This window comes from Anthonomus grandis, chromosome 12 (genome assembly GCF_022605725.1).
Source record: "Anthonomus grandis grandis chromosome 12, icAntGran1.3, whole genome shotgun sequence".
Lineage (NCBI taxonomy): Eukaryota > Metazoa > Arthropoda > Insecta > Coleoptera > Curculionidae > Anthonomus > Anthonomus grandis.
The window spans coordinates 8721303-8738974 of NC_065557.1; the positions used below are offsets into that span (position 1 = coordinate 8721303).

General features: G+C 33.7%; 1 protein-coding gene across 1 annotated transcript in view; it reads left to right on the forward strand.

Annotated features, from left to right (window-relative positions):
* The window catches only part of LOC126743078 (uncharacterized), a 54796-nt gene that overhangs the window by 26288 nt on the left and 10836 nt on the right, over positions 1–17672 (forward strand). The window contains exons 7-18 of the mRNA XM_050450012.1: positions 1155–1293; positions 1434–1687; positions 10938–11132; positions 11353–11665; positions 14343–14534; positions 14685–14863; positions 14919–15057; positions 15109–15284; positions 15340–15478; positions 15616–15827; positions 15880–16027; positions 16084–16283. Coding sequence (XP_050305969.1) covers positions 1155–1293; positions 1434–1687; positions 10938–11132; positions 11353–11665; positions 14343–14534; positions 14685–14863; positions 14919–15057; positions 15109–15284; positions 15340–15478; positions 15616–15827; positions 15880–16027; positions 16084–16283 — 2286 coding nt within the window. The remainder of the gene's footprint in view (positions 1–1154; positions 1294–1433; positions 1688–10937; positions 11133–11352; positions 11666–14342; positions 14535–14684; positions 14864–14918; positions 15058–15108; positions 15285–15339; positions 15479–15615; positions 15828–15879; positions 16028–16083; positions 16284–17672) is intronic.

A 17672-nucleotide genomic window follows, 5' to 3' on the forward strand; every position in this document is an offset into this window, starting at 1 on the left:
TGCGTACTCTTAGATTCTACTGCGTATTCTTTAGGGTACCACTGAGTACTCTTAGGGTACCAAGGATCTAATAGTACGCATTTTCTTATTTTTATAAAAATCTTCATATTTCTGTTCAGTGTTAAAACTTATCGTTTGGTCTATATTTTAGGGGTACATTAATTATGTTGAATAAAGTTTTGGTTTAAAATTTCAATTAGTTTTAAAGTTTAAAGAGTTTTGATGAAGCAAAATTAATTAAGTGCGTACTCTTGGGCGATCCTACCCTATTCTTTACATCCTACAACTGCCTGATAGTACTTTTGTTTTTTTTTTAAGTTTTCCCAAATTTATAATCTTCCAAATTCATGCAGTTGAACTATATTTCCTTAAAGGCTAATTTCAGGAATTTAAATTGTTCTTCACTTCATTTGTCATTGCTTGAACATTACTTCTTAATTATTTTAACGGTCCAACGCAAAAAAGAAGAAAATTAAATTTTCCATAAATAAGTTGTTTTTTTTTATCAAGAAGTCTTTAAAGCTTCCAAATATATCCATTGCTCCTTTATTGTTCCATACATGTTAATTTATATTATTTTCCAAGCAATTAAACCAATTTTTTCAAAATCTCAACCATATTTTTACAGAAAATTCACGATTACTACGCAATTTTTCCATTTTTACTTTCACTGGCATACAAGAATCAAATGTTTTTTTCGACTATCAATACTAGGTACTATATTAAAATGTTTATATGCTAATACTCGTAACTTTTTTACGTTATATGCATTTTATCACAAAATAATTATCTACCCTGAACAAAATTAATTGTCAAATAATTATTCTCATTTTTACTAATTATTTGCATATTAATCGCTATGTAATTATGCACGGGCCCGAAATGAGACATAACAAGCACATTATCTTAATTCTTTAACCCCATTAGTATATCTACACCTATCCATGTCACGATTATGAATAAAATAACCGCATAATTGTTAAAATCACTATTCACACCGCCTATTCTAAATCATTGTTTTTATGGGTAGAAATTTCATGACCCAAGGTCTGCAAATCTCGATAAACATCAACAACAGTTACATTGTTTCTCTCGCCAAATTTTCATTAACAAACGTTTTATGGCTCTATAAAAAAAAACTATAATTTTTTCAGCATGCTTTAGAAGATCATTCGCGGGTAAACGTGTGGTAAGAAGTCTAGTCCAAAAGCTGTTAGACTGTGACACAGTCGAGCAGTGCCAACAAGAGTGTGCCGATGAACGCCAATTCACTTGTGAAGGATTCAATTACAGGTAGTGAGGTCATTTGACCCTAATTAAGTCATCTAAATAATGCATTATGCGACAATTGTTACTATATAGTAAACCCGTTTTTATATTGAACTCGAAGCCCTTGACTCACATTCTTTATATAATGCATAAAACCCATTCAGGTTGGATCCAACCGGTAGGGGAAAAGGCGAATGTGAACTCCTTGACCTTCCATTGTCCAGGCTCGACTTATCCCGTGATATCGTCAGAGATCCAGACTATGATATTTACACCAGAGACCGAAATGCTGTTCAAGTGGGCTGTAGGCAGTTTCCTGCCAGTGCAAGCTTTCATCCTGGAACCTATGGAGGAGGGCATGGACTCTACGATAGATTTGATGGTGGAAATAGACGAGGGGATGGATTAAGACCACTTGGTAAGTCTAGTTATTTATTTAATATAATACATATTAACATTAGCTGGTTAAATCTCATCATATTCTATACCATTTTCGACTTCAATGTCCCAAAGTTCTTCATCTAGTGCTTGATGTATCTGAATTTCTTTCGCAAGGCACATGATCCTCAAAAAAGAAATGCTGCAGTATTCAGTCAGTGTTTCTGCTATATAAGCAATGAATTGTTGCAGTTCTTCTAGCAGTTTTAAGTTTTCCTGTCTTTGACTATGTGAGTCCTGAGTTTTTTGGAGTTTTCCTAAAAGTATTTAAAGCAAATTATTACTTAACATCTAAAATCAACAGTATTTTATGGATTTTATTGAAAGATTTTTTTAAGAAACCTATTCATAAGCATTCTGAATTATTCATAAAATCTTATAAAGAAAGATGACAGAGTAGTATAAGAAAAACGACAAAGGAAGAAGTTGTGCATAAATTAAATGAAAAAAGCAACGCTTATCTAGGAGGCTTGCTTAATGGCTTCTTGATAGTAAAAACTCTACCTAGGGCAAAGAACGATGTATAAGGGACATTAAAAATTTTAAAAGACTCGGGATTTCAGTTTTCGTAAAATATAAAAGCAGTTTTAAAATATGGGAGAGACCCTATCCTTTGTCTATTTATAATAGCACTTAAGCAATAAATTGTGCGTATTCGACGAATGTTTGTAGACAGCACATTGAACCGTGTTATTGCCAAGTTAGTATTCCTTACGCTAAAAACAGTGTGTACGCCAAAAAAGTGGATATTCACCGAAGGCTTGTAGACAGCACATTAAACCGCTGACTGGCCAAATAAAGAATTTTTATAAGATATTGTATTTGAAAGACAGGGACTTATGTCAATAACAGTGTGTACGACAAAAAAGGACATAACGCAAAAAATATATAATAAGACCATACATTAAAATTTATATGATACTTGCCTATTTTAGAAAAATCTTTCTAATACTTCTTTGGGTGTTACTTCGATATCATAATATACATGAAGGCCAGCACACCTTTCGGCACAGCACTGAAGGCTGCCAATGTGCCCAGAATGTGAAGTAAAGCCGGACGCACACCTAAGTAACAAATGTGGCGCCACATTTGTCTTTCGACATAATTTCGTTCAACATTTTGTACATTTGCCACAAATGCGGTACAAGCACGCCCTTCAGGGCTTAGTTCTGTTCCGCATTTGTAGCCATGTCGTCGTCTTCTGATGACGATGATTTTATGATGTGGCAATTATTAAGTCAAAACCGAAGAAAACGTCATTACTGGGTTCATCCCTATAATAGTGGTTGTTCCAAAAAGGGAAATTTTTAACTATCAAAGCTATTATTAAATCATAATGATGAATCTCAAGCTTCCTATAGAATGTTACCTGCAAAGTGTGGTCATATAATATTTCTTTACTTCCTGAATAAATAAAATGGTTTGTGTAATATCGTTCTTCATTTGTATTTCAAAACGTGACACGACACGCCGCAACAAATATCGGACAGGTTGATTATCCGGGGAGTAAACACAAATGCGGTGTGGCTTCAAATTCCGTTTGATAGCAAATGCATCTTAGGTGTGTGGATCCAAATTAAATAACACGCGCGCGTTAAATTCTGTCCGATACATTTGTGAAAAAGCATTTGTGGCGCAACAATTATATCGTAGGTGTGCGGCCTGCTTAATGTATGAATGTTTGGATAGAAGTCCTTATCACACTTTTGTAGTGTCGATAAACTTGCCACAGGGCCTGATGGTATCCCTAATTATTTCTTAAAAGAATGCGTGTGTCCCAAGATGCCCCCAAGAACAAAATTGAAAACGGCAGAGGTATAAGCCTCCAATCAGCTGTTCCTAAGTTATTTAACTATTTGGTTGCAAAACAGTCATCCCGGCTCTGCAGAGATGTTTTATCCGATTCTCAGCATGGTTTTTGCCATAGAAGATCCACTGCTTCCACTTTTTATCAATGTGATCCCTTGTTCCTAAGAATGTAAGCAAATAGATGCCATATATATTGACTTTTCTGAAGCAATTGATCAGGTTGATCATAAAGGTTTCTTTAAGAAAGTCGTTGTCTGTAGGTGTTCATACTCAATTCGGTTATTATTAATTTAAAAGTTCATTTGTGGGTCGTGTTCAGAAAGCCTCTTTGATCTAATTACAGTCACCTCAGTTGTACCTCAGGGTGCTTTTTTATGTTTTTGTCAATGACATTTCGACTTGTTTCAAAAACAGCAAATGTTTTTCATGAGTGGTGGGCAGTGTTAGTGATCGGAGGCTTTTGCAGGATGACTTGGATAGCCGTTTCACTTGGTGCAACATAAATAGGCTTGAATTAACTACCCCTAAATATTGTTAAATCAGCGTCACTCGCAAATTGATATTAAATGTCCAATAAATAACCATCCTATTAAATATGTGTCTTTTATAAAAGACATGGGTGCCACTTTTAATAACAAATAGAACAAATATCATAGAAATTTTATTTTCCATCACTATCATTCTATGTCATGATATTAAATGATACCTTCCTTAGTGGTATCATGATATAGGTCTGATAAATGACTTTTCGTAAATTACCTATTATTCATTTGTGATCTGAAAAAAATCAATTGAAATTAATCTTTTTCTAATGACTATATTCTTTCTTCCTGTATAGAAGGCATTAACTAATCTGAGTTTATTCCACGAGCATATAGTATCATTAAGGCAAATCCTTTCTTCATATCTTACAATTTAAGGAATATTAAGAAGAGAATCAAGTTATAATAAATAATAAAAAAGCGACTAAGGTTCAGATGTAGAGCTACAGATTGGGTCATAAACCTACCAATAATAAACTGAAGTAGGTAACTGGAAGTTGGAAACTTCAGAGTGCTTTTGCCTGAGGAAACAAAAATCAGAGAGAAATTAAAAATTAAAAGGAACAATCTTTTAAAATATCCCTGAGTAAAAATGAAAGGAAAATTGTTAGGAATTAAATTAAGAAGACAATAGCGCATATTCAAGAAACGGTATTCAAAGGGCTAATTATTTATTTCATTTAATGCAGAACGTATGCAGATTTCGTAAAAGAGTCGGCCACACCGTTTTGTCTTCGTGACAAGTTATTTATAGCAATTCCCTAGGAGCCTCAGCTATCCTAGAATGATAGTAGAAGTATTCGGTGATCAACATACTTCCTCACCTAGTTGTATTAAATAAATAAATATAGAAGACAGAAACACACTCCTACCCTTAACACGTACTAGATGGTTCAGAAGTCCTAAATAGATAATAATCAGTTCATTTTGTTATAGTTTAAAACTAGACATTAACTTTATTACTCTCAAAAAAAGTATAAAATGATCATGATTTGAAATACCCTGTACATCAATAACTTAGTTACTCTGCTAATAATACTAATTAGTATGTGTTCAGTTAAAAAAAGTCTTTTTCTTTGGAACATTAATAATGTTAAGGTAAAATGAAAATCCTGCAATCTACCTCCACTTATTTAAAAAATAAGTAAGTGGAGGCAGACTGCAAGCTGCTGCTGCTGCTGCTTTTCATTTTACCTTAACCTACGACTCCACTGCAAGTATGGACTATTTCTTCACTATTAATAATGTTGCCGTAAGGGCTTCCAAGTTGCTGAGTTTTGTTACTACAAATTATAATCATCTCGCAGTTGAGGCAACCAGACTTGTTTTATTGTTATCTACAAATCACCCAATTCATATTAACACTTAACAAGGTTCAACATAAATTTTTGAGACATTGTGCTCATAGGTCTCGTCTTGCCATTGTTAACCATAACTATGGTTTTATTGATAATCATCTAGTGTGGCGCAATCCTTAAACTTGTACATGGTGATATTGTTTGTCCCTTTCTTTTAGGTTGTATAACATTCCATATCAGGAGCATAGACATCATGCCACTTTAAATGCCGTATCATAGCCCTATCAATTCTTAAATGAATTTTTTAAATACGCATCCTTATATTGATATTTATAATTTCACTCAGGTAAGAAGATCTCTTACTTTGTGATAAGTTGTTAGCTTGGTAATTGTGTTGTTGTAATGTTCTCTTATTTTAAATTTAGTACTTTGTATTGTATGAATACTACAATTAACCAACTGTACTATGTTAATAATCTTGTAAGTTTGTAACATTTATTGGGGTATATTTAATAAATAAACATTAAACCACGCTATTGCTACGTCTATGGACGCGATTCCTTGCTATAATCTTGCAAATTATTAGTCGCTATAAAAGTAAAGCTACATAACCTAACTTTCGAACATATGGCAACACTGAGAATATCGCGGTATAATATGCTGTGAATAAAACGTCGGTACCGACGCGTTTTCGGTATAAAAATGAATTCTTTTTAAAATCGTGCTTTATTGCAAAGTTAACTTAAGTTTTGTTATATCGGTTTTTTTGTAGGTTCTTTATTTCTTTATTAATTTATTAAAATAAATTTTGCAAGCAATACCTGACTACTTACTTGCTGTTTCTCTTTCCTCTTCGTGGCTCCGTTTTCTTTTTTTCTTGCTTTCCACACCATTTTGATCCATCCTTTATTTTAATATTAAGAAAATCAAATAACAAGTACCTAGCTGAGACTAAAAAAAATACCGGCTACACTAACAACTTTAACTTAACTGTCCCGCTAAACTGTCAAATGTCAAACTAAACCAATCAAATCAAAGGAAAAATGGCGCCAAATACAAATTATAAACAAAAAGAAGAATCCGCGGCCTAATAAAGACGTAACTGGTGATATATTGGTGACAGCTAGCGTTAGCTAATTGAGTTTTTCGCTTGTTTATGATATACTGGGAGGTCTATATCTTAACCAAGACATTTTAACAACGTATTCTAGGTCAAAAATAAGTCCTAGTGTATTATAAAAACATAGGTTGAGAAATGCTTCCTCTCCGAGATACAGGGTGTTAAAATTATAAGAAAAAAAAAGTGTTTTTTATTTATAACTTTTACACTGCTTGAAATATTTCTATGAAATTTGCGATATAGGTTTTAAGCATCAAGGAGCACTTTTTGCATTAAAACATTTTTTTAAATTTAACCAGTGACATCCGTACTGCAACAAACTGCAAAGAACATTTTTTTTAATTAAAATTTAATTTTATTTACTCTTGACATCCTGCTTTAATTTGGAGCAAATTCGGTCTCTTAACGTTTTTACGTACGAGGTACCGTTTCCGAGTAAAAAAATAAAACACATTCCAACCCATAAGTGCAGCTTGACTGGATTAAAGAACAAAGCGCCATGAGAAGAACCTCCTTCCCAACTGTCTTTTTAAGGTGTTTAAACAGGTATACTGATTTTGCAATTTGATTAGCAACTACATCAAAGTGCGATTAAAAATTAAGGCAGGATCAAAGTGGACTCCCAAAAACCCTAGGAGCACTTGCACTATTCAAGTTTCTCATTGTAAACACAATTTCTTTAGTTTTCCTCACATTAAGTTTCAGTCTATTTGCATTAAACTCTTGGTCCAAACCTGACATCACATCTTCCATCAGGAATTTTAAATCCTACTGGTGGATATCATCTACCAACAAGACAGTTTTACATTCCATCGTTCTATTAATATCATTTTAAATATTCTATAAAAAGGTGCAGTCCCAGTATTGAGCATTGAGATATTCATCAGACCACACACTATTCACATAGGTTTTCTCTTTTTGTCCCATGAGACAACCTAATAAGACATGCACTCAAAGGCCTTTGAGAGATCACAGAAGGTTGCTCTATAGCATAAGACCGAATCTCCAAACACTCAACTACATACTTCAGGAGATGCAACATTGCTGCAGTGATTGATTTGTCCCTTCTAAAACAATCTAAATAAAAATTTCAAAATAATCATATAATTAATTCTTAACAAGTTTGAGATTATTGGGATTAAAGAAATGGATCTGTCGTTATTTACATCATTATTGTTCCTTTTTTTCCAAATGGATAATACTTTTGAAATCTTAAAACCGTTTGGATATGGAGTTTCCCTTATGCATAGATTAAAAAGTTTAGTAATCCATAAATATTTAAGAAGTGTATGTTTTTAGGGACTCTATTGCATCTCGTACCTGTATAGAGGATAGTTCCTTAAAGGAGATACTTAACTCGAAAAATTCATCCATTATCCCAAAGATGCTGGTCATACGCTTTTATAAAAGGTAAAAACACAAAATCTACAGCATCACAAATACATTTAATAAACTGACAAAGGTTATATGTTTCGCTCGACTAGAGCATCATCAGACCTCAATAATAAATGACAGTTTTGGTTTTCGATTTCTCCTTTCAATACATTACTAAGCATTATCATAAAAAAACTGTAACTTTCTTATTGTATAAAGCTTTCTTAAAGTGTGCCATGAAGAAAAAAAACCGTTCAGAAGCTCAACTCTACGTCACCTTCTAATATTATTAATATTTAAAGGTGGTCATTAACTTGTCACAATGACAAGTGCGTACGTGTGAAACTTAATTTTCATGAGTTTCTCTTTAAGTTCCATTGGACTCAGGTAATTTATCTACACTTTTGAAACCATCTTTTGGAAAGCGAATTAAACTCCATTAAATATAGCAAATTTAAAAATCCATTGACTTATACAAAATTATCATCCAGAGGATGTTCATAATTAATCCATGGACATTTCGACCCACTTTGGACCAGTGCAGGACATCCATTGGAGGATGTGTGCTGTTCGGTGTACTAGTACTGATGAACGGCAAAATATAAATGAGTCATAGTGAGATCCTTTGTGAATTTGGGAGGAATCCAATAACAAGTAGTTAAATAGCAACTCGCACACTTCGTTCTTTAAAGTCAAAAATTCCTCGAGTTACATGCTTACCATTTGCAACTTATTCAAGGTTTAAGAGGACTATTTGGACTCTATTTTTTATCCGAAGGAATTAATGGCTTTTACAATTTCTAATGACAGAAAACGCCAATACTTGGAAAAAATATTTCACTAGAATAAAGATATAAGCGTCTCTTTTTAACTGACGGTTGTCCAGCCCTTTTTAACGGAAACAAAAGTCCAAAGATGGATCGGACGTATTGGGCGAGTCAGTTGGCTTCCACGGAGCCCAGATATTACCCCTTTGGAATTCTTCATATAAAACTTGTTGAAAGAAATCAAATTTGCGACTCCTGTGAACTCGTGAACTCTTCTTTAAATTCGTATTTAAGTGTGGCTTAATTCTTTTTAAACTAAACGTTTCATTTACAAAGATCTTATTATGTTGGTGAAAGATGGCACTAATGAGTTCTCGGATCCCAAGTCAATCGTCGAGGCTTTTGCTAATTTCTTCCAGAGCGTTTTCATTGATTCAGATGCAAGCAGCTTTGTTCTTCATACTTTACTGCACAATCAAAACACAGTCTTAATTAATCCTGTTCAAGAGTCCGATATAATCGAAGCACCCAAAAAACTCAAAAACAGATTAACATGTGGTACCGATTCTATTCCAAGCTTTTTAGTTAAAGACTGCGTTACACCTTTAGTGAAACCATTAGCTCACATTTTTAACTTATCCATTCAAACAGGTTCGTTTCCGTCTTGTTGGAAGATCGCGCCAGTTATTCCAGTTTTTAAAAAGGGCGACAAGTCAAAACTTAGAAACTATAGACCGATATCAATTGTATGCAATTTTTCTAAGTTTTTTGAAATTTGTATACACAAACAATTACACGCACAAGTAAGTACACTAATATCGCCCGATCAACATGGTTTTATGGAACAAAGATCATGTATCACTAATTTATGTTGTCTTTCCGAATACATATGTCAAGCCCTAAACAACAGAAGTCAAGTGGATGTTCTGTACATGGATTTTCAAAAGGCTTTGGATCAAGTAGATATCACTATTTTATTGATAAAACTTTATTATCTGGGTTGCTCTGAAAATGTATTAAAATTATTTTCTTCGTACCTTCTAGACCGAATGCAATTTGTCGAAATCGACGGTTTTCGCTCCAATCAATACATCGTAAGATCTGGTGTCCCACAGGGTGCAAACTTGGGACCGCTTCTTATTTTGTTGTTTATCAATGACCTTGCACTTACTATTTTATGTGTTAAACTGCTTTTTGCAGACGATTTAAAAATGTATAGAAAAATAGAAACCATATCTGATTGCCAACTGCTTCAATCTGAACTAAATAATATATATGACTGGTGTCGGAATAACAGACTTTTTCTTAATGTGTCAAAGTGTTTTCAGGTAAACTCTTTGTAGAAACAAAAATTTTATTCAGCATAATTATGAAATACAAAATTTTCCTTTGACTAAGTGTCTTGAAATTAAGGATTTGGGCGTTGCTTTTGACCAAAATTTCAACTTTAAAAATCATATCCATAATACAGTTATAGCAGCATCCAGGTCTCTGGGTTTTATAATAAGAAATTGTCGCAATTTTGACGAAGTTAGGGTGGTGCAGTTCTTATATTGCTCATTTGTTCCCTCCAAGATTGAGTACGCTTCAATTATATGCCATCCAGTATATCAGGTGGAGATTGATAAAATTGAGTCAATTCAGCGTAGATTTTTAAAATATTTAATGTACAAGACCGATGGTGCTTATCCAGCAAGAGGAACATGTCAAGATATAATGCTTGCACGTTGGAACATGAAAGCCTTAGCCGACCGCCGTGTGGTAGCGGCCGTGGTCTTTTTATATAATTTAGTTAATTATAAAATCGACTGTAGCTCATTGTTAAATCAAAGTTACTTTGTTGTTAACCAGATTAAACTCTAAAAACTCTCGAACATTTCAGTGTAATAGAGCAACAAATAACATTTTTAGAAGGTCGCCGATTTATTATATGTGTAAGTTATTTAATACTATTTGTAACCACAACTTGGACATCTTTGTTGCTTCAATCTTTCTTAGTAGGATTTGTTAATCAATAATGTTAAATCTTAAATTTCTCTTATAGATTTTGTAGGTAGGTAATGCTTTAAGTAAATGTATGTTTTCTAAAAATTTTATTAGCCTATAAGCCTCTTCCATAACTTTTCCTTTAGCTTAATATTATATTGTATTATTTAATTTTAAACCTTAAACCTGTTGTACATAATTCTTTCTGTATTTCCTGTAAGTGGGTGACTGTTGGAAATAAAAGCCTTATTATTATTATGTACCATATGAAATTTTAGCGATCTCTACATGCATGTGAATGTACCACTCTGTATTTTATTCTTAAATATTTCAGAACGACCATTGTCAGCCATAATTCCACCTCTACGTCGCCCGACTGATAATTGGGAAGATGGTTACAGAGAAGATAATCTACGACCCAGACCTCTCCTCCCGCCTCCTCCGCCAGTTGATCGAAGACCTTCTCCACCTCTTCCAAGACCTCCCTATGACGATACAACAAGACAAGAGTACGGAAACCGAAGAGGAGGTAAATATCTTCAGGAAAATTTCATTTGGGATTTGTTATGCCTACGTGTTCCTTAGACTACATCACTTTGTTTCATTGAAAATGTGTAACTTTAGAAAATTTAGCACTGCCTATAGATTTTTAAGCAAAAAAACCCATATATGTTATTGTAGTACAAAACCAATTAAACGCATTCCAACGTAACCCTAATAGTTTTATTTATTGTCTTTTTCTTTTGCAGACTACTCATTCCATCATCACTCACACGAATCACATCACAGCAGTTACCATTACAATGAACACAATGTAGATAGTTTTGATTATCACGGGGAACGTCAGAGGCCTTCTGGAATTCATTACCTTCCTGGTTCCTCTTTTGATCATGCTCCTCCTAAGAAATATCCAGTTATCGTACCTCTGGATGATAAGTACCATCAATCCCCTCCCATCCCACCTTTAGAACCGGCATATTTTGAAGATCGGTATCGTCTGCATAACGGTTACTCGGGTCAAAAGTTTTGGAGATATGGAGAAGAATATGGAGATCGTTTTAGGTAGGACGAGAGATATACGATGTTTTTTGTTCTTTTAATCATATGAGTGTTTGCTTGGGGTCATTTTGCACGCTTTTCCATACATAGGCTTGATGAAAAATAGGGATTTTTGATTATTCTTTCTCCTATATTTTTTTACGACTGTTTTAAGATCTTTAATTGACAACTTAATTATTGTAGGGATTTTTGTTGTTTATTTTCATAAGAATTTAACGTCTGTCACTCGGGCTTCTATTAAGAGATGTCATATCTTTGACAGCCGTCACTAAAAAATGAAATGTCAAATAAGAAAATTTCATTGATGAACGATTTCCTAAAACCAAAAATCCCTAATTTTTAACGAATGTATGCACATGGGTCACAAGTACCATTTCTTATCCATATTTTACTTTTAAATCACAAAATATGACTCGTTAATTATTGCCTCTTAACATCATCTTAAAACAACTGACATGTGACATGTGTCACATTAGATAGATACGTCAACTGTCGATTAGCTACAGTGCTGCTAACTTTCCAATTCTATCAGAACCTAAGGAACTAGAACAACTCTCCTACTCATCTCATCCCAACGGAGGAGGATGATGAGTGGTGGAGATATGGCAGTACCAAAAAAAACAGGACAACACACTCTTAATTACACTATACACTATACTATGTCTATAACTAGTTAAGACAAAAATAGATAAAAAATTTTAGGTTTCTCAATATAAGATCCACATATGCTACAATCACATATAAATTACGATTACATAATATAATCCTCAATCAATTAAACACTTGTGTAAGTTTTCCAAAATGCATCAAGGAGTTGCTCAAGTAAAAGTCTGTAAGGATAATAAATACGAGGTCAAGAAAAAGGACCTAAGAGGGGACGGGGATACTATTCGGGGATGTGAGGTATAGCGCTACTATCACTTATATTGATTTTCCGGTAATTAATGCCTGATTTAAATCTGGCGCCAATATTCCGAACCATCACTGAACTGACAACTGACTCCCAGTGGCGACGCGGCTCCTTATATACTCGGCTGATCATTCCGGAAGAGTCGCTTATCTTCGAGACGTCATGCGGTGTACCACTTGTGTCATTTCGGAATCACCGAGAATCAACTGTTTTCTCGGTGTTAAGAATATCTTTACAGTAGGTATAATTCATCAGATATGACAGTAAAAAAAAATATATATCGAAAGTCCTGAGAAATTTCTTATATTTTATGATAATAGCTGGGGATTTTAACGCACAACATCAGCAATGAGGAAGCGCTAAAATAGGCAGAAAGAACAGCAACTTTGAAACTAAGAAAAACAACCTTGGAACTACTCAAAAACGAAAATTTAGAAAGAAAAAAGATAAATTAGGTGGCTGACATGACACATATTCTAATGGTGTGTAGGAACAATGATCCTAATCCATTCCACAAATTCATCAATAGCAGTATTGCAGAAACACTAATATCAATTCATTCATTATTGTATGAACCTCACTAAAATATTATAAAAGTTACACACGGATTTCTCGAAAAGAACAAAATAAAATTGTGAGGAATCTTTACAGAATTGTCAACAACCTTCCTACATAATTCGATAAGTATATTGTGCATAACATCAACAATCTTTCTTAATTTATGGCGTAGTTAAACAAAGTTAAAAGTATCAAATAAAGATGCTAGTAAAGTAGCGAAAGTGTAAAAATTAAAAATGAAATTACAAATACAAGGAATAATTAAAGAATTCAACTAAGTTACTACATAACAACCACAAGACGAAGAGTGAACCAAGGCAAGAAAATGGACTAACAAAGAAATACAGAATGGCCAAGTACCTTCAAAGGCCAAACGAAAATAAAGGAAGAAGAAGAAGAAGAAGCTTTCCGACTAAACGCGCGAAATTCAAAATGATTTTCGTAATGAAAAGTGATATATTAGGCAGTACAGTTCTCACTTTCCAGTGCATGAATATCACATATTACATGACGAGCACTATTTATATAAATACCTGCATTTTAGGCCTATTTTTGATTTCTTTTTTATATCGCCGTATAATATTCAAATTAATTTTAAAATCTAGAAAATCAGTTATAAACTGACAGTAAGCTTCTATATTTTAAGTATTATTTGGAAGTCCCATTGTTTCGGTTCAATATAGCAACACCCCCCTTAAGATACAACAGTGTTACCAGGTGGAAAAATTTTAAAAATCACCAGATTCAAAGGCAGTTGCCAGATTTACTATTGGCTTTTCATGTGAAATTATTAAAAATTAAAGTATGATTTTTAACGCTAAAAAATATATAGTGGATATAAAGGTTCTACCACAGATAGAAATAAGCAGTCAAAGACATTCTAAGGACATACAAGAATCAGAAACTGGGAACGTAGTATAGTGTACTCAATTAGTTCTTTGTCAATTAGATCCTGTGTCCACAATTAAAGATCACAAAATCTGATGAAATTTGACAAAACCTGGCAACACTGTTTCACCACAACGACATATTTGAAAAAAAAATGGCGGCACCCTTTGAAGCTTCAACCAATAAATTCTGCTAAAAATAAAGTTCCTTCCTAAATAACATAACAAAAAAATGTCACCCTGTTATTTTACGCCTATGGAAATAGGTATGTAAATTCATATTAAAAAGGTCCATTCACATTTTTCCTTAAAAACGACTTTCCAGACATAAAGATCTTCGTAACTACTACGTTCCAACAAAACCCCCACCAAAACCATACATACCAGAAGATTGGGGCGCTTATGGTGGCTCCTATGGAACAGGAGGCCTCTCGTTGGAATACCAAGGCTACGGGGATAGAAAGAGCTACAACTACTGGGGCCTCAACAAATTTGAGAGAGACAAACAGTCATCATTGTAAGCTTTGCAATATAGAGATAAGAAAACATAGGGCAACACCGCATAGTTTAGTCATATTCATAGCTCCTCTTGCTAGCGTTGTTGCCATATTATAAGAGAAGTCGTTAAAACTGAAATACTATTTTAACGAATTTTTTATTTATAAAGATATGGTTCTGATCGGCCTGGAAGACCCTTATTAAGGCCTCAAGAGCCTTACTTACCTCCATCAAGACCCGCTTCTAATGGACTTGGGTACTTACCATATGACTCAAACGGCTTTGAACTGGATAACCATATTTCACCTGCCGAACCCAGAAAACCTCCATTTCCAATTTTAAAAGATGGTATAGACAATTGATTATTTTCTCGTTTGATGCTCAATAATTAATTCTCTTTTAGAATGTTCTCTGCGTAGTGCCACTGGGTTTCGTCTGCACAAGAGCGTAGTGAAAAAGCTGTTTACGGTGCCAAATATTTACGAATGTGAGCTGTTGTGTGTTAATGAGAAGGAGTTCTTTTGTGCTTCTTATGCTTTCAGGTATTACACCCTGATTTTTCTACTTTTTCCTTAATAATTTAGGGATTTTAGGTATACAATACATGTGGGGGACTTGGCAGCAGACAACTGCTATCTGAGCACTAGAAACCATAAAGAATTAGATTATTATACGGACTTGGAACCTGATAAAGACTTTGACATTTACACCATGAATAATCGTGTCAGATGTCAAGAGCCAATGCTAGTGCTAGGAAGAGAAGAGAGTGGTAAGGATTCATAATTTTAAAAAATGGTAAGCATGGAGTAACCTTGGGTTCCTAGAATGCTTTTGGAGAGTGAGAAGTGGTCAAAGACTGGACCATTCAGTAGTAAGAGACTCTCTTACTGTTAAATCAATTGTGGACTGTCAGTTGGAGTGTTTGAGGTCCAGGAGGTTCACCTGTAGAGCTTATAGCTTTAGGTAAGTCTTTTTAAGCTTGCTTAAGAAGGAGGAGACAGAAATCAATCATTACAAGACAGTATTAAATATCTTGTGTTTTTTACTTTGTGTCTTTAATATTTGCCAAATTAAGATTTTCTACATCAAAATGATTTTAGATATGGATCTCCAATAATTGGAGGAATAATAGACAACTGTCAACTGACCGATTGGCCCTATTTCGATCTAGATCCCAAATCCCATTTTGTACCAGAACCGGGTTTTGAAGTATACGATCGGGGCAGTTATGGACATGGTTGTGAACCCAATCACTTCGGTATTGGGGGAAAAGCTCCAGTTAAAAATGACGAAGGGGTGAAAATTGACCAATGCAAGTTATCTTGAAGCAAATTAAACTTTTTCCTAATAAATCTCTTCTTCAGTGTGTTATATTGGGTTCGGATCAGCCGCCAAGTTATTACCCCAGGCCACCATAAAGTCTTTGTATGTTCCTACTGAATTGGATTGCAAAGTAGAATGTTCCAAAGCCAGACAAGGAAATGCGTTTAGGTGTATGACTTTCAGTTTTGTGTAAGTTGAAATATGTTTTAAAGAAAATAATAGTTAATGATTTGTCAAATTTTTAGCACTGATGGTCCTAAAATAGGACATAACTGCTATCTCTCTGATATTATGCAGAGAGATCTGTTGCCGAATGTTGACTACGTTGACGATCCAACGTCCTGGCTGTTCACTTGGGACAATCATAATCCTGAGTGTGTAAATTTAGCATATAAGCATTTGCACGATGGGGTTTCTAGTAAGGGATTTGAGAATGATGCAAGAGGTATAAGAAATAAAACTCCATAATTTAATTTTAGTTTCCTAGTTCCTTCGCCTACATTTTTATGCTCAAGCAAAAGGACCAGAATCACTTCGAATGCGTTAAAATAAATCACCTTAGATTGAATTTCGGATTAAAGTGAACTAAAATAGCATCAACCTTCTTTTATACTCTTTTTATATTTAGATTAAATAAAAAAGAGTTTTCACGCTCCTTCACCAAAATCTTTAAACTCATAATTACATTGGTTTCCTGGTGCCTTCACCAACATGTTAAGGCCCAAGCAACAAAAAGCGAAATCACTTAAATTACCCCAGAGAAAACAAAAAATTTACATTACAATAAATCTCGAATTCGAGCGGACAAATATCCCTAAAAATGTTTTAACTTAATTCCCAAATACGAATTTAAAATTTATATATTACATTTAATAAGCTTTTTATAAAGATTTTAATAATTTAAAAGTAATTGTTTTCTGGCTCCGTCACCAATATTTTTAAACCCCAAATTTTATTTAAGAAACTATCCCAAATAAAAATTCTAATGGAATTAATCCCATCGAAATGTATGTAAAATATGATATTTTTGGTCGTACGTTTCCTAGTTCTTTCACCAAAACAGCTTAATTCTGATAAAAGCTTAACTTTTTCGTATTTTATGTTGTCAAATGATAAACTCAAGTTTCTTTTAACATTAAAAAAAATTGTCAGGAGAAGTTTGCTCTCCCGGTTCCTTCACCAATATCTGTAGACTTAAATAATGCGTTCACTTCATCACTTTCTTGCGTCCCAATGAAGAAGAATCTTACACTCACTTCACTTGAATGCGGATAAAAATCACTAAGCCTTTTTGATCTTCTACTTTTTATAAGCATATTGTTTTCCGTCTGTTACACATATTGTACTAATTTCCTGGTTTCTTCACCAACATTTAAAGACGCAAGCAAAAGACTGGAATCACTTAAGATGCCCCAGAGAAAACAAAACTCTTCCATTTAAACAAATCTCGAATTCGAGTGGACAAATCTCCCTAGAAAATGTACATATATTTGATTCCCAAATACGAATTTAAAATTTATAAATGATATTTCTTGCGCTATTTTTTAAATTTTAATGATTAAAGAAAGGTGTTTTCTGGTGTTTTCGCCAATATTTTAAAGCACACAATTTCACTTGTAGAATGAGTTCTGCCAAAATATATGCAAAGTAGGGCATTTTTAGAAGTATTATATTTCTCGGTTCCTCCACCAAAATATCTTAATTGCGATATGTCTTAAATTATTCAGCCAAATGTACATTAAAATGCTAGATATATATTTTAATAAAGAAAAGGTCAAGATTTTTCGTGTTTAATGTTTTTAAATGATAAATTCAAGATCCTTTTAACATTTAA